This window comes from Trachinotus anak, unplaced genomic scaffold (genome assembly GCF_046630095.1).
Source record: "Trachinotus anak isolate AG129_WGS33_773 ecotype Australia unplaced genomic scaffold, CSIRO_AGI_Tana_v1 ptg000013l, whole genome shotgun sequence".
Taxonomy (NCBI): domain Eukaryota; kingdom Metazoa; phylum Chordata; class Actinopteri; order Carangiformes; family Carangidae; genus Trachinotus; species Trachinotus anak.
In genome coordinates this window covers 18,660,070-18,686,408 of record NW_027273864.1, presented here as the reverse complement: position 1 = coordinate 18,686,408, position 26,339 = coordinate 18,660,070, and the positions used below count along the sequence as shown (strand labels likewise).

Sequence of the window (26,339 nt, the reverse complement as noted above, 5' to 3'; positions counted from 1 at the left end):
TTGTCCAAAAGAGGGATTATTCTGTGGGGAGAACAGTGGAAACAGCCCAGCTGTGGCTGTGGATGAAGGAAATGTCTCACATCACTCAAGTCTGATCCAGGAAGTCTGGTTTCTCTAGTCTCTTTGAATGTGCATGTGTGTGTTTTCAAGTGCTTTGACATTTCACTGACCACTGTCTTTCGCCTCTTTTGCAGCGGTACAGTCTCTCAACAGCCTGAATGACCAGATTGCTCAGTTCATGGTGACCAGACCTTGTAATCTGGCTGACGAGGACGAGACCTTCATGCCAGGAGAGAGGGACACCTTGAGGAAGTCAATGACCCTGATGAGACACCTGCTCATGGATGCTCAGGTACAGCCTCCGTCTGCTGTCTGGTCCCTCTGATCCTCCAACTGAGATCATTTCTAGAAAGAAATAACAAACAATGTTCAACCCAGAGGAGAAATAATATCGTAAACCACATTGTTCAGTGTGGCCTGGTGAGGCTCAATAGGAGCTGACTGATTTGGAGCTGTTATCAGTTACTTTTCTGTGACTATGTCAGCCTTCAGCCAACAAACATGAAGTTTTTATTGTTGCATATGCCCACCCCACATAGGTTTACAAGATACCACAAATTCATTTAATCCACAGCCAGAGAGCAGCATTTACACTTTCGAATGACACTATAAAACAGCCCAAAAATAGAAAACCTTTCACAATCAAATTTTCAGACCTTCACAGCCTACAACAAAATTCATAAATGGCAAAAACATTTACTACTGGAGTCATCTGAGTGAATATCAGAGGTTGGGGACTTGAGTCACATGACTTGACTCCAATCAGACTTAAGTCACAATTTTGAGGACTTTAGACTTGCTTGACTAACACTATTCATGACTATGGATGGGGGGGGGGGACTAAGTACAGAAATATTAAACATTTGGATTGCAGGAGGAAGGAGATCATAGCACAATGCAAGTTCCGCACAGAGATGTAATAGAAATAACTAGAATGGCAAAAATTTACTGGGTTCTTCCCTGTCTTATCTATTCTCCACCTAGTTTGGTGCAAATCAGTACAGTTTTTTTTTGCTGACAAATAAACAGACATGGGTGAAAACATAACCTCCTTGGAGGAGGTAATGATAATGATAAGACTAAAAATAAAAATTGTAACAGTGGGTGAATTGCAGTCACAGATCCAGAAAAATTAAACTGACTTAATTGTGGAAACTGAGGCTGATCATCAGAATTCCTTATATCTTGACTTGTGACTTACTTGACCTGACCAGTGCCTTGACTTGTCTTCCTTGACATACAGTAGGGACGAGACTTGCTTGATTCTCACCACAGTAACTTGGGACTTCTTTAAGACTTGAAGGCTGAGAATTGAGACTTGCACATGCGTGACTTACTTCATCTCTGGTAAATATTAAAGATTTCCATCTTGCCCCAGAGCTTTTTAGTCTGTTCAGTTGGATCATCAGTCTGCCATCAATCTAACCATGTTTTGTTGATCCATTTAATGGAATATGTTTTTATTATTATTATCTATTATTATTAGATCTATTATTAGATCTATTATTATTTGTACAGTACAAAAGAAATTGGGACTCTAGTGATTGGGAAGGCTTGAACCTACACTAAACTAGACCTAACAGGAAGAATGTGCCACTAGCTTTGCATTTTCAAAGTTATCATCCTAATCCCAATGCTAGAAATAGCAAAGAAATAAATTTCTGATCTGATTCCAGAAATACACAATGCATTTAACATTATTTCTTAATTTTAGATATAAACAAAAAGTAGTGTCTGTGGTTAAGAACTAGACCCTGTAGTTCACTGGCTGGTTCCAGCTGCTGGGTTGTGGAGGAAAATTGTATCTCATTAATTTTTCATTTTATTAAAATTCTTGTCACATTGCAACAAGATATTTTTCTCATCAGTATATTACTACATAGCAAATTATTCTGATTTACAAGAATTTGTCAGGGTTGTAGGGAAACAGAATGAACAGAGGACCAAAATGAAGACCACAAAATCAGTAGATGCAGATCAGAGATGTATTTACAAAGAAAAACATCCAGTCAGGTGTGGCAGAGAAACCAAAGTCCATGAATGTAAGGCCAAAACTCAGGAACATCAAAACAAGGAGTAACAAGGGAAACAGAGTCACAAGGAGACACTGGGGAAATGTGGCAGATGAACTGACAAAGACAAAGGGGAAGACAGAGACTTAAATACATAAGGGAGGCAGTGATGATTGAACACAGGTGAAACACATTAGGGCAGACAATCACAGAAGCGGGAAAACTAGACAACCTGGACAGTGACAGGGAAAGTGGACAGGGGTCTAAGGAAAGGAGGTGAGGAACACCAGAGGGCCAGACAGGGGCAGAGCAAGAGGCTTTGGGGGGATGGCTCAGGGGCAGAACAGGGGCTGAGCAGAGGAATGGGGATGGAGACAGAGGCTGAACAAACAGACTGGAAAGTTCTGGAGGACCACCTGGAGGCCAAACAGACAGGCTAGGCTGCTTGGGATGACATACTGGAGGCAGGATCTCTCTGGAGGTCAAGCAGGAGAGAGACAGCAAAGACCGGATCTCTGCGGGAGTCGAACTGGAGGGCGACAGTGAAGACAGGTCTCCTCTGGAGGCTGAGGAGGAGAGAAACGGCAAAGGTGGTTTCCCTTGGGAGGCTGAGAAGAAGGGCAACAGTGTTGGCGGGTCCCCTCGGGAATCTAAGCAGGAAGACAACGGTGAAAGCAATGTCCTTTTATAGGGCGAGCAGTAGGCTGGCATTGCAGATGGAGCCCATTGGCTTGGTCACCTACAGAAAATCAGGAACTGGAGTCGGCTAGACCACTGCCTTGTGATCAGGAGCAGATGTCAGCCATATAGCTGACTGGAAATATGGATCTGATGCGGGGGCTGTTGATAGTTGGGCAGTGGTGGATCAAGGTCACTGGGCAGCAGAAGCTCTGGATAGCTGCTAGTGGCTGAGGCTCTGTGGTGCCGGGCTGCTGAGGCTTGGGGTTACTGGGCAGCTTGGGAACCTGGGACTGAGGCTTGAGATGATAGTTGGAACCCTGGGGCTGAGGCTACCTGGGAATCGACATCTCCATGACCTTTGGTTCTTTCTCGGAGTGCTGATGTCTAGATACCTCCCAGGAAAGCCTAGGCAGCTCAGGAGACAGCTCAGGATCCTCCAGGTTTGAATCAGACAGGGAGTCGGCCAACATGCAAAGAGGCCTGGAGACTCTGGGCACACTGCTAGCCAACTGGGAAAATGACTGAAGGCTAGCAGAGGCTGTGGCTGCTGGAGCTGGCTGCAAGTGAAAGATCCCCAGCGTCACCATATGGCCTGAAGGCTGGAGGATAATATTCTGGAGGTTTGCATGCTGGAGGCTGGCGGGACGGGTCGCAGTCTGTAGGCGAGCATGCTTTTGACCATCATGCTGGAGGCTGGCCGACCGAGAGGTAGGGTGAATGGTAGCAGGCTTGGACGGAAGCAGAGAGGCAGTTTGGGAAACAGGCTGGAAGCTAGCACGCTCCCAGCAGACAGAACTATTCCTTATTAGAACAACATATCACGTTGTCTTGTTATATCACAAAACCTTCTGCTATTATAGAAAACCAATAAGCTTTATTGTTATTAAAACAACATACTAACATACTAACTTATTAAAACAACATACTAAAACAAGACACCTCTCTTGTTATAACATGATAAACTTGGTATGTTCATATAACAAGAAAATTCCATATGTTGTTAAATGAGAAAGATCCTGTCAGTGCCTAAATTGATTCTGTTTTTAGGACTAAATTTCAGTAATTTTAGGCCAACCAACTAGGAACCAAAATAAATAACTGTTTTAGTAGTTCCTCACCTTAATGTTATTGCTGGTAGTGTGCCGAAAGACCACTTAAGCTATTGAATTGGGAAATAAAATGTATAAATATAATTGAAAGCCAACTGGGTCAATTAAAAATAGAAAATCCAAATAATTAAAAAAATTGAAAAACTTCAATTTTGTTGTCTTGCCTCAGCCAAGACCTCTATATTTCTGAAATCCTGGCTACGGCACTGGATGTCTCAACATTAAATTATATATAGCATGTTTGTCCTTATCAGGTGTGCTCTGTATTTCATAATGATCAACTGCTCCTATCACTCTTTCATATGTATATACTTTTCTTATGTAAACTTATCTTTTGCATCAAACTTTGATGCAGAAATAACAAAGATCCACTGACACTTTTCTTTTTCCCACGGCATGTCTGGTGCTTGCTGCTCAGGGTTGAATGTGTTAAACTCAGAGATGAAATTAAACCTTTGCCCTTACCCACAGCATAACCAGACCAACACTTAAAAAAACTTTGGCAACCTGCAATGTTGTTAACAAATGATCAAACAAAATTGTTAAAGTAGTAAAATCACTGCTTTCCCTCTCTGATTTGCTTCAGTTGAGGTGACAATTCATCCTTATAGTGTTGTAACATTTGTCCTTTTATTTATATTCCCTCAACATTTTGATGAATGTTAGAAGAATCTCGACACAGTGATGCATTTGGGTCATCCATTAGCACCATCGCAGACCTGCATGATGGATACAAAGTCCCCCCACCATTCTCCTGGAGATATTTTTTCCGATGCGGTGTCATTGATTAAAGGGAAGGTAATTCAGCAAAAGGCCATTGCTTTCACCTCAGCGCAGTAGTATGCAAGCTGGAGTGAAAGATTGTTAGCCTGCAGTCAGTTTTTTTTTGTTCGTCAGGAATATAGCATTGGGAGGTGATGGATGAGTGGGAACCTCAGCTGCGAATGGAGTGCCGATTATCTTCCCAAGAAATTGTACTTGGGGAAAAACAAAAAGTTTGCTGGTAGTTCAATGTTAAGTGAAGTGCTCAGGCACCAGTCAGCATGACAGATTTCTCTGCCTGTTGGCCTTGTTTGTGTCAGATGCAACACACAATTTTTACATGTTCTCCGCTTTTTTTTCTTCGAAGAATTGTCAAATGGAGCCCTCTGTAAGCTGGGCTTGTTGCTGTGAACTGTCAGCGGACAAAACCCGATCACCAGGGGATGCTGATGTTTGACTGTCAGTTGCTATGGTGATATGTTTTCTCCTAGGCTACAATCGATTCCAAAGCAGATTGTTTTTATTGTGTAGTATGTGGTGTGTTCACGCTGGGAAAGTGACTGCATTATGTTCAAATACATGCTCTATTTGTTAGATTTTTGAGTGCGCTGTCACTATTATCCACTGTGCAGTGCACAAAGGAAATGGAGGAGTTGCTCCCAATTGAAAAAAATTAAAAATATTGTGAATGGTGATGACACAGCTCAAGAAAAATCTAGGAAAACAACAAGAAGTATCATATCTTAAAGGACCAGTGTGTAGGATTTAGTGACATCTGGTGGTGAGTAAATACTAGGCCTGCGCAACATGAGGAAAATCTGCTTTGTGCGATAACATTGTGCTGGCTAACCTCACAGATTTTGATTACACTTACAGAGCTATGACTGTAGTTTTTGTCAAAGCCAGCAAATCGTTCACTTCTCATTGGTCTCCTCTGCTGACTCTGTGTCAGAGTGGAGAAGTAAACTGAAAAGTGATAGAGTTTTTCTGGGTCATTTAGCCCAGGTGCTGCACGTTGAAAACTCTCCATACTGGAATGACAATGAAAATACAGTTAAAGGGTCAGCACTGGTAAGCACCTCTGCCCTCTCCCTTTCCAAGTGTGTAGGAGAACCTATGGTGGCCTGAAGACAATGTAAAAAAAAAATTGTGAAAGGCCCTCTTCAGAGCCAGTGTGTGGTTTGGTCTGTACTGGGCTACTTTAGAAATATGGCAGTGCAACATGTTGGGCTCTGAAGAAGAGGTTCCATTTTGAATGCAGTTCCTAATTAGCAAAATACTCAGATTTGTTAGGCTAAAATACAAATGAATTGTTTATTTAAGCTTTTTTCTCTGCTCTCTCTGTTTCATTAGACAAGAGAAATGTACAAAAATGCCGGTGGCTGGTTCCTCACTGTTAGTTTGCACTGCTGTTGCTTTCATCTTAAAGTTACAAATGTTTCTGGTAATATTTCAGCCATGGCTAATTAATGTTAAGTCAATGACGGCTAAAGGTAAGGTAACATCGGCTTTCCATGCAAAAAAACTGCACCATATGCAACATTAAAAAAAGGATGTGATGTTACATTTCTGATATGGGTGATAAATTAATATTGATTAGAGTGATCAGTAACTGTAGACAGTGTGAGAGTGATGTACAGTTTGTATTCTGGCACCATGTTAATAGTAAACATGGTAGTGGAACACACTAGAATATTAACTTGTTCATTAATAAACACAGTGCATCAGTGTTTCTATTGGTCAACCATGACTGTCTGCTTGGTCAAAGTTGAACAAAGGTGAACTCAAATCTGCTACAGTTGGCTCCAGATCACAATGAAACAAGAAACACATGCTTGAATTCGTGGATTTTCAAGTTCCTCAAAACTCTCAACAAAACATCAGACTTTAACACGGGAGATTGCTGTTGGTTTCCCATTCTACCACCTCTCAACATTATTATAAGTTATTATTCCAACCCAAAATACACTGTTTCCTGAGTACTAATTAAGTATTTATTAAAAACCAAACCATGATCTTTCCCTAAACCTAACAAAAATTGTGCCTCAACCTAACCAAACCTTAACCATGACACTGTCACATTGTAAAACACAATTTTTCAACAGTGATTTGAAATGATGATGAAAGGCACAGAAACCTGTTAGAGGAGTCAGATCAGAAAATGTGTTGTTCTAGAGGACATGGACAAATTACATATTTCTTGATTTCATTTGAGGATTTGTTTCTGCCTTCTCACACAATGAGGGATTTTAAAGGCTTTGGGTTAAAAAAAAACTGTTTTTATACTGGGTTTATTCAATACTCGAGTATTGTTCTCTGTACTTAATTCACCTTATCTGATCTGCAGGATTGAACTTTCAGGCTCCCTATTGTCACAAAGGCAACAATAAAATAATTATGGCCAGATCATGCATGAGATTTCTTTCAAGCCTCAGAGGCCAAAGTTGAGTGTGATCTCATCCTACACAGAGAAGCTTGGCTCATCCAGAGGGATTTGCATTCATGGAGACTGGAGTTTCTACTGTCAAATCGAATATGAAATTAGCCCAGCCCTTCACCTCTTCTACTCTTTTTACTTCTGGTGCCTGGTATCAAAGTGCTGTTCTTTAGCAGTTCAGGCAAGGCAACTTATCAAGACGCCCTGATGTCCAGTATTTGGTGCTGCCAGTGTTGTGGAGAGACCTTTACTTCTGAATTACAAGAATGAAGAACTCTTCTTGTCAGTCAAGGAACCTTGATATTTTGTATATTATTTACATCTTTTGAAAATATTTTCCGTAACCAAATGGGTTAGTTTGTGTGGAAGTCAGGCTAAAAGCGTCATCTGATAAATTTAACATTAAAATTTCAAGTCCATGGCCACTAAAAAGCAGAAAATTAATTTAGAGGGGATTTGAATAGTTTCTCTTTGAATGCTGTCCCAGAGTTGATTGCCTCATTTGTCATTTCCACAGATGAATTATTTATGTCCCTGTTGCTGTGCTGGGGTGACTAATCAAATGCATTTCACTGGGTGTGGAAGCTGTGAATTAATGTAGTGGAACGTTGCACTGCATTAGGTACTTTGGTCGAGAAGTCAGCAGGGCTACAATAGCGGCCTGATGATAGTTTGACAGAGGAAACGCTGCTCACCATAACTCGCTTAAAATGCACAGAAATAAATGTCTGTTCAATTCAAAGTTGGAGTCTTCTTCTCTCCCCGGGAGACAGTTCAGAGCTAATATTCAGCTCTGCATGTCAGTAACCACAAACAGAGCAGCAGCGCAGAACAAGTTGAAGCACTTTAACTGAGAGCACATCATGGATTTCAACAGCCTTATTAGAAAATAACTGATTGGTCCATTGTGGGCAGGATATATCTTCGGGTCAGACAAATAGAAGACTATATTATTGTATTATTGCCCTTAGTCATGGGTAGGGTGTGGCATGCCCTTAATAGATATGGGTTTTATACCAACTTGTAACGGCACACTTGTCTTATTATAATAATAATAATTTGAATGGAACTGAGATGGTGACCATTGTTAACTTCATACCTGCTAAACATCAGCATGTTAACATTGTCATTTTGAGCATGTCACCATGCTGATATTAGCATTTAGTTCAAAGCACTGCTGTGGCTAAGTACATCCTCACTGAGCTGCTACGATGGCTGCAGCAACTTGTTATCATCTTTTACTGGAAACTTCTGTTTCCAGTCAAGTGAAAACCTACAGTGTTTATTTATATTAACATTTATAATTTATACCGCACACTTCACACTCAGCATGGCAATGTGCTTTTCAATTGACATTTTATCTCCTCCCTTTTCTTTGCAGCCTCACAGTCTCAGAGAGGCATAATCTTCGTGTAGAGTCACTGAGTTCAAAAGAGAACTTAGCAGCCTATAAGGAGAAATGAAACTGAAGTTTCATATGAGCCGGAAATCATAGCTGATTTTGGCAGAGCTGTAAGCTGCCAGTTTAGTAATTTCAATTACAATGTTGGCAGATCTACCTTGATTCATTATTGACTAGAGAAGAATTAAAGGAGCAAAGTGTGCCTGAGCCTAAAGTATAATAGATTTGGGGACTAGATTAATGATCCAGTGAGGTGTGGACCGTCCTGCAATTGTTAGTGAGAAATTGATCTGTTCAGATCAGGTACATAATGAACTAATCAACTATTTGACAAAGAGAGACAGACGAAGAGAGAAAAAAAGAGGACAAAGGATCCAGGGATTTCAGGACGAGGCGGAAGATAGTCTCATCCTGAAATCTATCCATGATTTCTCTTATTTCTCTTCAGCCATTTTGGGTCTCACTGCCTGTAGGAAAAGTGGGTTATCTTTTATGAGATCCTCGTTATGTGAGGCTGTCTTTGTTCTGTAAGTATCTTTGGATGTTTGAACACAAAGAAACTGTTATTACCTGAATCTGTCGGTGGAAAGCGACCACAGCTTTCATCTCATGTCTCATTTTGTGATTTTGAGATTTTTTTTTCCCTCTGACCCTATTGTATGGAAATCAGTGCACCCCTGATCCTTTGCATCTATTTCAGTGTTACATCCTTTGTGTTACAGTGCGAGCTGAAGTGGGCTGGACTTCAAAGAGCTGGGGTTGCTCTTTTTTTTTTTTTTTAACAATTTCAGCTTCAGCCGGTATTTGTCTCTCACCAGTTTCCACATTTCTACCCCCTCAGAAACACCAAGGGAACAAAAAAAGATTAATGACTACACATAAAAATGCCTGTATTGGAGGAGAATGCAGAGACGTTTTTAAAACACGTCTGTCACAGCTGATGCTTAGGCAAACCTGAGTGTAGGAATAAAATGACAGTGTAGATTTATATTTCCTGATATAGAATGACAAATGAGATTGTTTCTCAAAAGCCCTGAGGCAAATGCATTCACTGCTCGTGTTGCTCGACTCTGTCTCATTATTGTACACACACACACACACTGTAATCTCTTATCCAATCAAAGACATGCTATTTTTGATTTTAAGGAGGTATCGTTCACTGGATCAAACTTTCTCTGAGGATATTTTAAGATGACAGTATGGCCTCCGTCAGATGAACTGATGCATGGCAGGTTGTGAGCCTTCATCATCCTCCAGCCTCTCCAGAAGCCATGTGTTGATGCGGTTCAGGATGTTTAAATCTGGCGTGTTTAGGGCACGTATGTTTCTATGGAAACCCTGAGCACTGTGACAAAGCTGATCCGGATCACTACACGCATCTTTCTGCCGATCAAAGGTTCTCACCTCAATTTCAGAGAGAGTTTAGGTGATATGAAAGGGCCGCTCTCCCTGTCAATCTCTTCTTGAGTGACAGACAGTCTTTGTACTCTTTGAAGCCCTTTTGTTGTAGGGTTGTTTGTGTCTGGCTGATGTGGATAAGTGTCTAGGATTACTGTGCTTATGCAGGAGTCTGAGAGTTAGTGCAGAGGTGGCTATGTGTCCTCCCGATTTTCTCTGCCAACCACAGAAAATTTTAAGTTGTTGGAGAGATTTTCACAGCAGATATGTGAGCCCACCTTCAAGTTCATTGCAGTTTTTTCTCTTTCAGAGAAAATCAAGCTCAAACTGAGCTATTAGTCCACTATTTAGCATTCAGTCTGAGATGAGCTTCCTTGTGGTGGTGCTGCTGGAGTGGCCTCCACGGGACCGAAACCTGAATAATTCACGAGGAAACATCAGTTTCTGTGTACACAACAGACGGGAGTGGGGACGTTAATGTGACGTGGAGCAACAATGGTATGCCTTTTGTTCCCCTTATCTCAACTTTTTCCACATGTCAGCTCAGCCACCTAAACACAGTTATTTGCCAGTCGTCTACCTCGTCTTGTTTACTTTAAATCTTCTCGCACAACCTCTCATCAAAGGCAGAATTTCTGCAGAGGCGAAAAAAGTGTGGAATCAAAGATGGGATAGTTGTTATCAAAGCCATTGAGTTCCCTGTTGACCTTAGACAAGATTTAAATGCTCCCTGCCTCCACAGCTTGTGGGGTGGTGCAGGAAATATAAATGACTCTCCTTTCTATCTGATTCCCTGCCAGAAGCAATTGCTCTGAAGAGTCAGGCCAGGCGGGCATCTGGCCCAGAGCTGCTTCACCACCTTTTGTTTTTTTTTTTTTGTTTCTTTTTTTTTTTTTTTAGTAACACACACTTCAGGGATTTTTGGTTTGACCGCTGCACCTTCAGTTTGGCTGCTGGTAATTTGATTTGATGGATTAGTTCCCATGCAGATTTTGCAATTGTGATTAAATTCTGTAAGGTTTCCACATTCTTTAAATTTAATCTTTTTAATGTTATATTACACAATATAATAATTAATTAATTATATTCAACACATTTGTATTTAAATTAAGATCGTGTGATTGATACATATCCATAGGAATATGTTCATCTATTGGCTTCCTTCCTCTAGTGTTTTCTTCAGTATACCATTAAATGACTTCACAAAAAATAAAATCAAATTTTTTTATATATAGTACATAGTGTTCCAGTCTGTCCAGTTTGTTCATAGTATAGTTTCAGTATAAACAAATTTAAAGATATAGTATAGCCTAATCTGAATTAGAAATTGGCAGTATGAAGCAGTAACACACTATTACTATTACCAAAGTTATTGAAAGAAATCATTTTAAAAGTTAAAATGCTGTTTAAGTTGAGTTTTCTCAATCTTTATTGTACTGTATGTTACAAAACAACACAAACATGATAATTCCACTCATTGTACATCATAATACCCAGAAGCAATACATGAGATCACATCATGTGGATCATAAAACCTGCTCCCTCTGATAATAACCGTGTAAACCATACAGTGTTTATGGTCTGCCACCTCACAATCTTGTAATCTGGTGGTGTAATCTGTAATAATGCAATTAAACAGAGAGGCTACTGGGTTTTAATCCCACCCCATGTTGATCAGGCTCAGGAGGTGCTGGGTGTTATAGACCACTAGTTCTAGCGCTCAGGATTAACCCCTTGTCTCATCATTACACCTGTCTCATGAGTGCTGCCACAGTGGTTCATTGTTCTTCTGCCCTGTGAAGAGCACACTACTAGATGGTCATTACACAAACACACTGAGTTCTTCCTCAGATTAGGTGAAACTGCTAAAGTCCTGCAGATTAGATAAAAATTTGTTATGTTTTCTATGAGTATTTTATGTATTTTAGTCATTTATTTTGACATCTAGAAGCAGCTTTGTATGTTTTAAGGCTCCATGAGTCAGTTTCCTCAAAATGGCTGTTAAATCATTCAGGGAAGAAAAGACACATTCAATTAAAACATCATATGAAGGCATTTGTAAATCATTGCTCTTCTACAACTTGACATATTCCTTGTTGATCTGGAAGTGGGACATAAAGCAAGGCCAGTCAAATTAGATTAGTTAGAAAAGAAGAACATAAAAATATAAATAATGTAGTTGTAGTTGGCATTTATTGTTCAATGTACGACATGATTTTTAATTTTATTGTGACTTTAACCAGCGTACTGGTCCAATGTATCTGACTTTTGAGAACACACCCATGGAGGGAATACACCCATGGAGGGATTATGAGACAATGGGCCCCTGGACTTAGGCCCCCACCCCTCCTACACAGGAGCAAGACCACAAAATGTAATAGTTTTGTTTCTCCTCATGGTCATTTTGCATCTCTTTGCAGTTGTTTTGTATCTCTTTCTAGTCATTTAAGTGACTTTTTGACAAGAAATGTTAGTCTCTTCATACAGAAGGTTTGGACCAAAGCTATCCTAACCCTGCCTAGTAGGCCTGTGAGGTAATCCATTCATGTTAAATTCATGCTTCTGTGTTCTTTAGCACAGCTTATGTGCACCTTTTTAAAATGCACATGCATGTCATGAGATGGGACGTGGTGAATGGTTTGCATGAGATGGCTTGGTTTGCTTGTATTTTCTTGTATATGTATACAATGTTGATAGTGTTTGCTGTGGTTATGAGGACAACAAACAATCATTTTAATAAGATATTTAGTCTAGAAATTCTATGGTAATGAGTGTTAGTATTGTGAGACAGAGTGAAGCAGATTGCTGCCACAGATTTAGGAAAATGACTTTTGATTCTAGCATATTTTCAAAAGATGTTGATTTTTGTTATAAAAGCAAAATTGCTTCACCTTGATGACAGAATTTTTAACTTGTTTCAAGAAAGTAAGACTTTAGGGTGCAATTTAGATTAAATAGCTGGTTTGGATGAAGGTTTCCAGCAATGTTAGGAGGGTAGTATTAGGTGGGTCATATTCTCCCTGCAAATAAAGCAATACAAATTAGCTTGCCTTCATCTGCAGTATCAAACTGCTTTTTCTTGTTGTAGCAATTGTCATTACTCTGTATTACAACATAAACGTGAGAGCAAGTGTACAATGCAGTGCTACAACAGTCAGCAGGTAAAGCCCGGGCATAATGTCATATGATTCCCTATGTTTAGAGACCCCTTTGACTTCATATATTAATACCCCTCTATTGCATCTCATCACTCCCTGGGAACCAGAGCCAATTCATAAAGAGGCCGCACACATTGAAATGGAAAGATTATTTGAGGAAGCACGACAGAGTATAAATACAGGAAATAGGATCAGAAATGTCAAACACAAATCCTCATAATGAAAACCCAATTTCAGTATGTTTCTGTAAGCCTATTATTAAAATAGGAGCCGTTGGTTTGATTGTGCTGTGTACGTCTTCTTGTGTAATGAATCATGTTCTTAATGTGCTATTTTGTTCTTTCCCAGCCTTGTTAATATTCATAAGAATGATTACAACTGCTCTCCACAACTCCTACTCTGAATCCTCTTACGCTCTCCTACGGTTCTCCATGTATAAATTTGTTAGTGTGCGGTGCCGGCTGGCTGTGGCACTCTGCTCTGCCTGGATGCTCCACTTATTGCAGTTTGACTGCTTCAGTGAGGACATGTTTCCAAGGATCTCAGCTGAAAGTCTATCAGCATGCAAAATCATGCATCATTTAATACCGCTGTTGCCAGATTACTGAATCTTAAAATTTCTTTACAATTCCCTGAAGAGCCATTCTGCTTTGTCATGAATCCTTGTGATTTTTTTGGTGAGCAGATGGTATTTTAATGAACTCCACAGAAGATATTTTAATGTGATGCTTGTTCTCTTGCAACCCTGACATGAACTGCCAAGCAGGTGCTTTTGAAAATAGTTATAATTGTTATCCTTTGGAGGCAAGGTGAGGCTCTAATATTTCTGTTATGAATTGTAAATTACTCGGGGAGTCACATTTGATGTTTAAATTTGCTTAATTTTTTCATTTAAAGATGAATACAAATGTCACAAACAACATTAAGGTCTAGATTTTGGACAATATTTCCTTGTCTGTGTGGCAGCAAATATTGTCATAAAGAGTCATAAAAACTGTATGGAAATTCTGGCTCACAGGATACACTTAATTTACCATGTAAGTCATCACTATTTCTATTTTACATCTTAAGTGTAACATATTCTGTTCTTTGATTCAGTCTGAAATCATTTTTCTGGACATTTACATTTTTATTTTATGTCACTTCCACTTCCATGTTTCGCCAAAGCCATGTTTGATTGGAAGAGCTGTTGCTCTAAATGGGTACAATACCTCTTACCCACTGATTTCTTTGGTTTTCTTCAGACAATCAAACTATGTTAACCATTGAAATCCTGGGTTGATAACAGTGAAGTAAGTGCATGTTACTGATGATTCAGGCTTAATTTAGATTAATTTGGATTTTAATCAATTTGTCGTAGAGTACAGTGTATTTCCAATAATACTTTAGCTTGTGACTTTGTACAATGAAGGGTCAAAGCATAAATTGCTCTGTGGGTTATGGTTTTAGCCACACTAGTGTCTCTGTGGATGGCAGTGTCAGTCTGACATCACCTGGGTCCAGACTAACTATTGAGTGGATTATGCTGAAAATTTGGACAGACTGTCATGGTCAAGTGAATCCTAACGGTGGACATGCTAAACATTACACCTGCTAAGCAACAGCATGTTAGTATTATGAGCATGTGCTGACGTTAGCATGTAGCTCAGGTCTAGCCTCACAGAGCTGCCTTGTCTTGTTATGATGATAAAGTGTTTTTATTGAATGTATCTGTGAAACAATGAGTGAGCTTTAGTATTTTTTTTTTTTCTACAGTTGTGGTAACTGAAGCATGATCATGTGAAGCCACTTTGTTCACTCTCACCAGTAAAAAAAAACCTAAAAACCCACTGCACCAAACCTGCCCCCTACCAAACAGCACTCAGGTACAGTAAGCAGTGATGTGTCCTCAGGGCATGCAAAGCCTGCCTAATTAAAGTTAAAAATAGACATGAATTTAAATGATACTGTAGTGTCGTTTCTGTCGTTTTCTTGGGTGTGACCGTGTCCCGTTGACAAAGGCAGGAGCTGGGCAAGTGGAGAGGACAGCGGCTTAATTTGGAGGTTTGCGAATGCGCATTGAGGATATTTCTTGGTGGTGATTAGCTACAAAGTATGCTAGGCTAACTGTCCTTGGCTCAGCTTCTGCTGTACTGAGATCAGTTATGATATTGCACGCAGCATGTGCATGGGCAGACATGAGTGAAATCTTAACCTGCGCTTTAAGTGATAAGAGGAAATTTGAGAAGAGAAATTTGAGACAGAATATTGTTACAGAAGGAGAACAGCTCTTTTCAGGATTAGCTCAGTAAGCGGGTTGTGTGCGTAGCGGGAGAGCGACAGAGAGAAGACAGAGCGATGATGCTGGCCACTGGATCTTAGAGTTAGTTAGTTAGTTAGCAGTGAATCCTCAAGAGTGAAGTTACCCTGTGCTTCCCAACCCCAGTCCAGACAATGAGCCAGGAAAGGCTAACAACACTATAGCAGGTAAACGCACTGGAGTGTGTCATTGTCGATATGTAGAAGTGATTTTTAGACATTTTTCCTCTATACTGCACATTTGATATGTTTAGTGTCAGTTCAGAAGAATAATCTCAAAACTTCTTCGCAAGGAAGGAGAAAGGTGAAGATGTCCAGATGTCCAGAGACAGAAAGGCCCTGAATTTATGACAGATTTGATTTGCTACTGTCTTGAAAAGGTATGTTTTAGTCTATTTTAGTTTTAGTAGCCTAAACCTAACCACATACAGGACCCTGTACGCTAAACCTTATCTCAGCTGCAGTTCAGTTTGGGCCGCCACCATTCACATTGACTACCTCCCTACAGTCTATGCGGTACACTTGGACTTGAAAAACACTTTGGTGAATAACAATCCAGGCAGCAATTGTATCTCTTGCAAAACATATTTGGCAAAACAATTTAGTACAGTTAGGGAGGTAGGAGACAGGGATAATGTAAGGTTCAAGATATTATGGTGGGGCAGAAAATGGGTAAATCTTTATGGAAATATCAGGAAACAACATTAAGATGATGGAAACTCAACACCAACTCTGCAATTCTATGACTATTATACAGGTTTAGCAAATATTCTACAGTATAATACACTTTAATGCATATTCCATCACCTTATTTAGATTATAAGTGACATTAGATTGAGAGTTTACATATTTCAGCAAGGTAAGAGGTGGAAAACATTTTGTATATTTATTCGAAGAGATGCAATTGCAAACAGAGGGTGTACCAACTGTGCGGCTGTGTTTAACTGTAAGAGCTCTTGACTGTACTCTCCAGCCTCTCTACCTCATCTGTGGTTTATGTTTGGGCAGGGGATGTCTCTGTAGGGAATTGCACACTGACCATTACGCTTTCAAAGGCTTGTATAATGAAAGGTGGTTTTTAGGTCCTGAAGAACTCCTGGTCCAATGAAGTCCAATGTGATTGTTATCCTCCATAAACAAACTGCCTTAAATTGTGTGTTTAAGCTATGGTCATCAACAAATACTCTTTTTTCCCTCCTCCTTCCTGCTTCACTCCCTCTTTACCTGATCTGACTGTGTCTGTCTTCTCCTCTCCCTGACATACTCATGTATACAAACAGCAAGACAGCAGACTTTAACCCAACACTTGTGCTCACACAAAACACTCAAACTGAGTTGTATTAGGTGCACAAATAAACTAGAAACAACTTGAAACACTTTAGTCAAAAAGGACAATGATCATACAGGGACATATCTGCAAGGAAACCGCTTGGGTAGGACATATTCTGGAGGATATTCACTTATTCAGCGTGACTGCAAAATGATACCATGGTAATTAGTTTGCCCACATGCAAAATCTTGAGAAACAGAAAGGAACTTTACATTGTTTTGCTTTCCATGGATCTTAGTATTAATACCCTGTTATAATCCCTTACAAGGGCTCAGCTCTCTGAGCCAGACAAATTTTGGATTCAGACAAACTAATTTAGCATGCAGATTAATGCAATTCCCAGTTCCTGCAGGAGCCATCTTATTAAACACATTTAAATCACATACATTTACAATTAGAATAAGTTGGAGCTATTAAATAAAAGACATAATACAAAAGTAGCTCATCAGCACAGTTTGTCTCTCCAAACACATTTGCATAAGTGTATCACCCTTTTGCACTAAAGCATATGTAAAGTAGTCGTACCCTCTAACTGTAGCTTTATTCTAAAACAGGTTTTGAGTCAGGAAAATAAACCCTCTTTTCCTTCAGTTATATTCATGGATGAGTCAGCCATATTGCTCTAATTAAAATAATCAAAGTCCTTCTGTCAGGTTGGCACTTCCTCGGCACTATTGTGGCTTGCGTTTAATTGCTTTTGCATTTTAATGTTTGAGCTATCTGTGTGTGTGCATATGTATGTGAGCACAGGTGTGTGTGTGTGCGCGTGTGTGTGTGTGTGTGTGTGTGGTGTGGTGTGGTGCGGTGCGGTGCGGTGCATATATGTGCTTGAAAAGGCTTTCCATGCAGAGCAGTATGCTAAGCCTGGAATACAGAGAGAGCCTGTGCTGGTCTGGTCATCAGTGTTCCCTTTACTGACTCTCTACTGCACGCTTGAATGTCTTTCAATTTAGTCGTCCTGATAACTCGCCTCTCGCTCGCAGAGATAAATGTTGAAATATAATAAATGACTTCGCAACTTCATATGTTTTGGCTCGAACCTCTCTCTCACACTGTCCTGGTGCCCTTCCATTCCTCTGCCTTATTTATCTTTTCCTCCGCTTCCCTTGATGCTCATTTTTCAACATGTTTCAACAAATTTCATATCTTGTAGTATTAGCTTTAGCAAATAAAGAAAGTAATTCCCAGTAGCCTTGCGATTTGTAGTTCTTGGGAACAGTTTTGAATTCCTTTGATGCCACCGGGGTGTTATTGTGTTTTTAACATTGAAATACGAGTTTGTCTCTATTATGTTATAATTTTTTTTGCAATACTGTGATTCTTTCTGTCATGTTATGCACAAAATTGGAGCTTAAAGACATAACTGAAAGAGTCATTGGACAAGAATAATTTTTACTGCTTGCATTAAGCATTTTTGATAAGAAGCAGACAAGGTAGACGTGGAGAAATTGGAAAAAGTGTACAGGGTACTGACGTGCATACAAAGTAGCTGCATAAGGACAGTGATAAAGCGGTGATGGAGTGATCATTGTCTCTAGTGTTGCTATTCATTGGATCTGTCCTCTAGAGTGGGAACACATGATAGTGAGATGAGTCTCTTAATCAATAGGCTCTGCAGATGTGCCTTTACACGCACCAACAAGGGGGATAAGCTCCTTATCAATACACTGTACTGAAATGGTGCTCCGTCAGACATGGATTAATCTGTCCTCAGTGCTGCAAAGCTTTTTTTGCTTCCCTAAACCTGTCTGTCAGTTATTTGCCTGCAGTGCTACAGTAAGCCTGGCTGTGGTCTTCTTTGGTGCAGAAAATTCCTGTTTGGACTCAGCTAAAATGCAGAGTGTTTTCACTGCAGACCGCAGTGGCAGCTGTTACTGTATGCTGGTCAATAGCTTTGGTCACTTAAAGGAATAGTTTGACATTTTGGGAAATGCACTTGATGAGAATTTGATGAGAGGATTGATATCACTTTCATGTCTTTTACAGTCAATGTGAAGAAAAAGCTGTTTCTCCATGTTTCTGGTCTTTGTGCTATGCTAAGCTAAGCTGACAGCCTGCCGTCTGGAGTTTCATATTTACATGAGGGTGGTATTGATCCTCTCATCTACCTCCAAGCTAGAAAGCAAACAAACGTATTTCCCAAAAGTGTTTAAATGATCTTCCTCTCTGCCATTAATTGAAGATGAATTAAACATCTCCCAAACTCTCTGCTATTCACAGAAAAAGCCAGACAGCAGTCCTACCACTTCATCTATCCAAGGCTTGCCCAGTTGTTTCCTGGAGGTGTAATCTAACCTGCTCTCAGCAGCCCGCCATGATTAGCCAATAAATAACTAAACGTATATCATAAATCAACAGGGAGAGCTCTGTCGGGGTGATTTCCACCACAGTTGCTCGCTGAAAATCACTCGTCTGCTCTGAGAAAAGAAAGAGAGAGAGATGGATGCAGGAGGGGTTGGGGATGAATGAGGTTCTTCATGTGTTGTAGAAAATGTTTTACCTTGAGTGATATCCACTTGCAGCATTACCCAGACCACAGCTGGTCAATAGTTGTAACCTGTCTTTTTTTTTTTTGTCTACAATCAAGACTGTGATAAAGCTGACAGTACCTGCCTCGATGATTCCATGTTACTTTGGTTTAATTCAAATGACACTTTAATTATGTTGATGGTTATAACACTGTCAGCTATCTTTCTCATCTCCCCCGCAAGCTATAGGCACATCTATCATTCTCTCGCCATAACTGTGTAATTGTGCCTGCTGCAGAAGAAAGCGCAGAACAATGACAGGGGTGACGAACTCAATTAGACGGCAGCAAAGTAGCTGAGTGTGTAGCACTTCATGCAAAACACACACCTTTTGTATCTACACTGCCTCTGTTTGCGATCTGATCATGATCTTCATGCTATTAGAGATGACTGCAACATTCAGCCCTGCATGTTTACATGTTCAAGTCTGAAGATGAAAGTATGACACCGGCAGAGTGGAATTGAGCAGAAATAATGGGCTGAGGCCTAGCAAAGGATTCTGAGGGGCCACTGGGAGAAGAAGCACTGGCAGAAAACAGCCAGCAGGGAGCAGAAGTGAGATTGTGGGGAAGTGAGGCAAGAAGCAAAATGAGTGTCAGTGGTGAAGAGGAATTTGAAAAAGTGTAGGAATGTTATTTTTAGTTTCATTCTCTATTATCAGACGTATGTTTCCTATCCCTCAAGTCTTGAAGTTCATCACAGCCAAACACGCCCTCACACTCATCCCTGCATCCTCTATCCCTTCGATTCCCCCAGAGACTTGCAGACAAGCCTTTATCTTTACACTCATCAAGGGCGCTGGCACCGCATTTCATCCGCAACCCTGTGTCGACCGTTATCTCCAAGTGGAGAGGCTGTCAACCTGTTTATTATTACCAGACTATCGGAAATGGGAGAAGGACATGGCTGTAAGGCGTTGGGGTGGAACTTGGGGAGGACTTTGGGGGTGACACACACGCTGAGTTTGACAGCAGATAATAGCTGTTTCTCTCCAGGTCTTATCTCAGCCTCCGTAGGCCAGCTTCTGGGATCAGAGTTTACCTCGCTGCCAAAGTTTAAGCCACAGAGCACTGGAGCTGCTGCTTGTTACAGTTCAGCAACCTGTTGATCGCACCCTGCTGAAGGTTTGAATGAGTATTCACTGGCTAAAGACCACAGTGCACACAGTGACATCAGAAGCTTGACGGACTGTGTACAGGTCCATTTGATAAAATAACAACAATTACTTGTGATCAAATGCCTGTTGAGGATGTAACTAAATATTATTAATGTCAGGCTCTTCGACTGACAAATTTAAGAATGAAGCTTTGTGATTGTGAATGATCCTTCCCAGTGTTTGCACCCTGAGCTGGTAGGTGTTGCAGACAAGTAAGGGCCACCTGAAATGTGTACAGCAAATGGTTCCTGTTTAATGCAGTTAGAAAACTAAGGGCAGCTTCTTTTCACTTATGCACAACCTAAGTTTTCCACCCGGCCTCTCTATCATTTTCAATTATTTTTTTTAAAACAGCATTCACTGTTTGTCTTTTAAACTCATGTGGTTTGTCATGTAAATATGTTTGCTAAAAAGTTAATCATCACAACTTTATAAGGTATTGTGATCAGTTTCTTGATGACTGCCCTCAATTAATTGTCTTGTTTTATTTAGTAAAGCTACATTTACTGATGTTTTTGGCCCTGTAGCAGTGGCAGAAACAAGCAGAAACAGAATACCTTATAAAGTTCTTATGATGAACATTTGCATATTTACACAGCCCGCAGATAGGAATATTAGCATTCAATCTGGTGTTGTGCTCCTGAATGTAAGTCTAAAATTCATTCTCCTTTTAGCTCGGGTTGTTACATGCTGTGCTACGTTCACCAGCTAGTTGCTAACTTTCTTTTGTCCACCGGTTGGTACTCAGCACGTAGTATACAAAGTGTCTATCAGAGCTTTTTCACTGCAAACATCTGGCTGCTGTGGCTGAAAATGACACAGATGAAAGCAGTGAGGGTGAACAATGAGTTAAAAAGATGCTATTTAGAGCTGCAAGGAACTACAGAGTCAGGTGATAAATCTCTGTTGGTTCTTCACTACATGTAACGCCTTTGACATTACATGTAACAACGTGATTCATTGTTCGTGTAAAGATACTGATTATAGCTGCTTTAATTTATTCTGTGTGGTGAAACCAAAGACACTTTCCCCACAGTCAAAATTTTCACATTATGGACAAAAAGGTACCAAGTAGCTAACTAGAAAGCTCGCTGAGTAAGAGGAAGGAAAGTGACAGAGAGGGAGACAGACAGAAAAAGCCAAAACAGAAAGAGTTGCGTTTCCGCTCCCTGCCATTCACTGTTTACTCCATCAATGCCTCTCTGTCCCTGTGTGTCACCACTCAGGGCCAAAGGCTTTCTCTCTCCGTCACTTGCACAGACATAAATAGCCAATTTTTTGTTCCAACTGTGACATTTGCATTTGGTAAATCTGCATTCTGTGCAGTCAGTGAACTGTATGTGACAAAATCTCAGCTTTCTATAGCTTTTAACTCTTTCTTTTCTGTTCACTCGCAGTCAAGTAATGCATGTTTGCTGATCTTTTTCTATTATAGGAATTTTAAACAATGCACAGGTCACATTTACTCACACAGCAGATATTCTTTTTTTTTTATATATAGACAATCAACCGTCTTATCTCATGTATACATGCCTCGGTGCTGTCTTATTTCTGTGGGAAACTGTATTCGATTTGACTAACAAAGACCAATTTTGTCTGAAGTGTCTTGTTTGTCACGGATGCTGGCAAAAGAAAACAAGAGGTAGTTGCAAAGAAATCACTTCTTTGTAACTCTGGTAAGGACACTCTCACTCAAACGCTAGCATTTTCCCTCTGTTTCACACAGGCACAATCAAAAACTACTCTGACCGTGAATTACCAAAAGTAGAATCCAAATGCGGTGCCAATTAACCTGTCTATAAGCAAATGTGATGTTGTGATGTTGGCAGACAGCGTACTATGTACTGAGACTTCAGTTACTTCCAGAATAAAATGTCCTGAAACCTGCTGTTTTCTTTCAGTCCTCAGCAGGCTGAACATTTTGACATACTGAGATTTAGAAATTCAGAACTACAGCCTGTGAAAGTTTAGATTCAGAGCAGGCCTATGTGGAGGCTAGACATACTGTCTAAAGTGTCTATCTCAATACATAAACAACCACAATGTTAGCAGCCTGTAAGCTCTCTAGTGATGATCCTTGATTACTGAAGAGGCCTCATTCCTTGGGAGTAATCTTTGTCATTCTCATTGTCAGTTAAACAGCAAGGTTTGCTATTACTTGACCATGGAATGGACCCCACATATTTCAGATTTCAGATCTGCTACTATTATAAATGAGGTTTAATAGAGTGCCGCAGGGATGACGTATTTTTGTAGGCCAACCCAGAAGTTAGCATGAACCTGGCTCCCTCGACAAAAAGCCAGTGGGATTCTTACACTAGATTTTGGATTACTGCAGAAAATACGACCTGCCACAAACAAATGTTCATGACACTTACACATTTGGTTCAGCACCTCTTTTATGATTTTTGAAGCCTGAATACAATTGCCAGAAGTAAAAGGCTAATGGTAGGCTATAAATGAACTACACCACCTTTGCATGACCTCACTGTCACCACTAGTAAACTTACAAGTTGTAGTTGTATTTCGAGTGCTTATCTCCTCTACAAAAGCCTTCAGGAGAGAGCGGACATGAAGGTGGTTAATGCATAGGCATTCATTTCTTTTAGCTTGGAGAAAATCTTGGGTTTATATTGGACTAAATTTATGACTTTGTGGCATCAGTAACATGTGGCTAAGTAAGATGCTATCTTCTTACTAATGCATCTCAGCCTCAGTCCCAGGGGACAGCCACAACGTGAGATGTTACTATGCATTTAGATCCTGCAGTATGTGCTCACTCATGGGATTCTCTTTCGAGTCCCCCAGCCTGGTTGCACCCCATGTGTCTATTTCAACAATGCACTCTCTTTTTAAAGTATCACTCCTCACCAAATATCCTTGGCTGGATGTGACAGATTCAACCCTCCACTTTGTCCCACCAGGCAGTGATGTGGAAAGAGTCCTTGACCAAGACATTGTGGAGATCTGAGGGTTAAGTGTTCGCTCGCACCCTCATGGACCTTCCTGCTCTCACATCATTGCCCAGATGAAAATTACTCAATGAAAAATGTTTGCTGAATTTCTTCATGGCTCATGTATGTATATACGTACCCAGGCATGGAGTAATAAACACATCATTCCACTGGCATATCACTCGACCATTTTATAAATATTTTTCTTCTAGTTTCCAGTTTTACACCTTCCCCACCCCTCCTATTCACACATAAAACTATACTCATACACCTTGACAGGTACTTCATCTTTCTTTTAGTTAGTTAGCCTAGTAGAGTGGATATTTTCCCCAGGCCCCAGATAAGACCTGTATAAATAGTTGAGGAGAGCATTATATCACTTTGCTATTGGGAAAAAATGGAAAGCATTCAACCGTGTGGAGGATTAGTCGATATTCAATTAACCCAGGCAGACAGTCATGGTGACTGTTTATCAATACCTCTTTTTAACTGCACACCCTTGGCACACTTAATTAAACTTCCAATTAATAGCTTCAAACAAGTAAGCAAACTAACAACACAAACACTCGGCCAAGTTTGGTAAAGTGAGCCAAATCCATAGAAGCACTGGGGGGAGAAGTCGTTATTATAGGGGAGTCAGCCAAGTTCCTGTCCTGATCTAAGGTTTCTGCCATGGCCATACATACAGACAGAGGAGCACTTTGTGTGTTTTGGACATGCCACAATTATGCATCCTAAAAGTATTTGTCTAGTTATTGATGTGTATCTGGGACACGTCCCGACCCTTGACCCTGAAATCATTCATTTCCTCGCATTCCACAGTTAAGAGTATGAAAGCTCTGCCTCGTAGAGCTGAAAGCAGATTGTGGTTGTGGTTTCATATGAAGGAAAATTCAGCCATGCCGTTGTTTAAGAAAACCATTTGCAGTGGAATAACAGGAGCCTTCTGTGTTAAGTAAAAATCGGAGGGAATCTTCATCCCTGCCCCGTGTCACAGGCTGTGCTACATTTGTCCTTTGCTAATCAGCTACGAATCAGGGCCAGTGCACTAATCGGGGACAGGGATGTGACTGTCTAGACGATGGTAATGATCTGTTAACATGTGATGTGATCAAACGTGTCAGTGCTCATGTAGACCTTCTTTAGTATGTGTAATAATTGTCACGTTGGTGGATCATTAGTTGGGAGTTGAACAGCAGAGATGCTGAAAGATATTACAGTAAGATAATGTGCTAAATAGAGACTATAGAGGACAGATGGAGAAATCAGGTACTGTATGTGTAGTAGTGGTCCACAATAGGATAAACACTTTCATTCAGGGCTATAACTAATGATTTTTTACCAGCTAACAGTGATGGTAATATTGGTCAAAAGGTCAGTCCACTGCTTTTCATTACTTTACTGGCAGTGTACCTTTGCTGTGGACAGTATTATATTATTTTTTACCACTCCAGTGATAGATATTAATGTTGTTAATATTCTGGAAATTCAGTCGAGAAATTGTGTATAAAGAACCCGCTCAAAGTGTCAGCTTTAAGGTTATGAAGTACCTGACATCGGGATGCTCATTGATGCAAAAATCTTGTAAAACCAACATTGCCATAAAGTTGTCCTGGGTTTATATAGTCATATCATTCACCCCTGACTGTACAGAGTACAAGAGCTGATGAGCTGAAGTAGGCCAGCTGAGGCCACACTAATGGGTCTCTGTCTGAGAGTCACAGATTATCTGTAACACTGCTACTGTACAGACTTCATTACAAAGCAGGATGCAGTGAGCAAACCACTGGCGTAACTAGCAAATTGTCTGCCTTATTCAATCATCAGTCTTTCAAGCTTGCTGTGCCATCTTTGTATGTGTCTCTCTGCCATTGTGTGAATACCAATGAGCATTGAGCCTTTATCACCCAAGCCACAGATGACAGGATCTGAGTGATGTATCACTCATCTACTTCAGTTTCTTGCCAGAGACAGGATGTGTTTTTCTTACTTGAGAAATGAAATGTCAAATGCAGATTCAAAGTTGTGATGGCTCAGCAATATCCAGGATGGTTTTAAGTTAAGATGAACGGTCTACCCCCACCCCTCCAATCTCTAACCTTTTGTGCGTGTAATGGAATTTTACAGCTGTACAGATAAGGATTGATGGTGTGTTGTTTGTTTGCAGGGTCCATGGATAAACTAAAATATAATCCTTCCAACTGTTTTTGGTCAAAGAAGTAAAGCTCCACAACGTTCTTGCCACAGCTCGATTGTAATTCTCCGGGCCTCTCCTCTTTGTGTTCAGCCCATTAGAGGTCTGTGACTCTGTCCTCTCCCAAGTTTGCTCTCAGAGTTGAAATGTTTTCCCCTTGGGCGCCTTGAGCCAGCCCCCTTCCCCTTCCACCGATGTGGGGGTGAGCTTTCCCAGGACAAAGAGATGAATATATAATGGAATGAAAAAAGAGGGGGTGGGAGAGACAAAAAGACAGCGGGTGTGTGAGTGAGAGGGAGGAAGGGAGAGTGGGAGTAGGAGTGAAAAGATATAGAGGGTCTGACAAGTGCTTGTCCAAGGGTTTAATACTGCTGCCAAGCTCTCAGTGCAGGGACATGGAGAGAGGATGAAGTAGAAAGAAACAATCTGTGCTTTCCCCCTATTACAGATCTGATTACTAACTCATTACAGACTCCATAGGGTGTGGGATACACAACTGTAGTTAGAGAGTTGCTGAAGAGCAGCCCAGTCCATCTGCATCCCCCCCCACCACTCCCCTGGTCCTCCAGCAAATGGTACAGTCCATTTAAAAGGCTGCATGTCATCTCAGTGTGTGCTGGGTCCTCTCTGAGAGCAGCTGCTCACAGCACATTCTCCTTGGCGGGAGCACTCACTTTCCCCTCCGCCTGCTGGGCTGCATCTCTTTTTCTCCTCTGTCTTTTTTCTCTCTCCGCTCTCTTTGCATTCACTCTTCCTCTTTTTCTCAAGTGCTTACTCCTTTTCTCCTTTGCCCCGCACACAGAGGCACACATGCTTTCACTGACTGTGTAGTGCTCGGTCACACAGATGTTATTCTTTAC

General features: G+C 40.6%; 1 protein-coding gene across 4 annotated transcripts in view; it reads left to right on the top strand.

The window, feature by feature from the left end:
* Positions 1-26,339, top strand: part of kaznb (kazrin, periplakin interacting protein b) — a 108,919-nt gene that overhangs the window by 22,400 nt on the left and 60,180 nt on the right. For all 4 annotated transcript variants that reach the window (XR_011693218.1, XM_071494456.1, XM_071494457.1 and 1 more), the window contains exon 3: positions 195-352. Coding sequence is in view for 3 of the 4 variants with exons in the window: in XM_071494456.1 (XP_071350557.1) it covers positions 195-352 (158 nt within the window). In the remaining variant the exon portion in view is untranslated. The remainder of the gene's footprint in view (positions 1-194; positions 353-26,339) is intronic.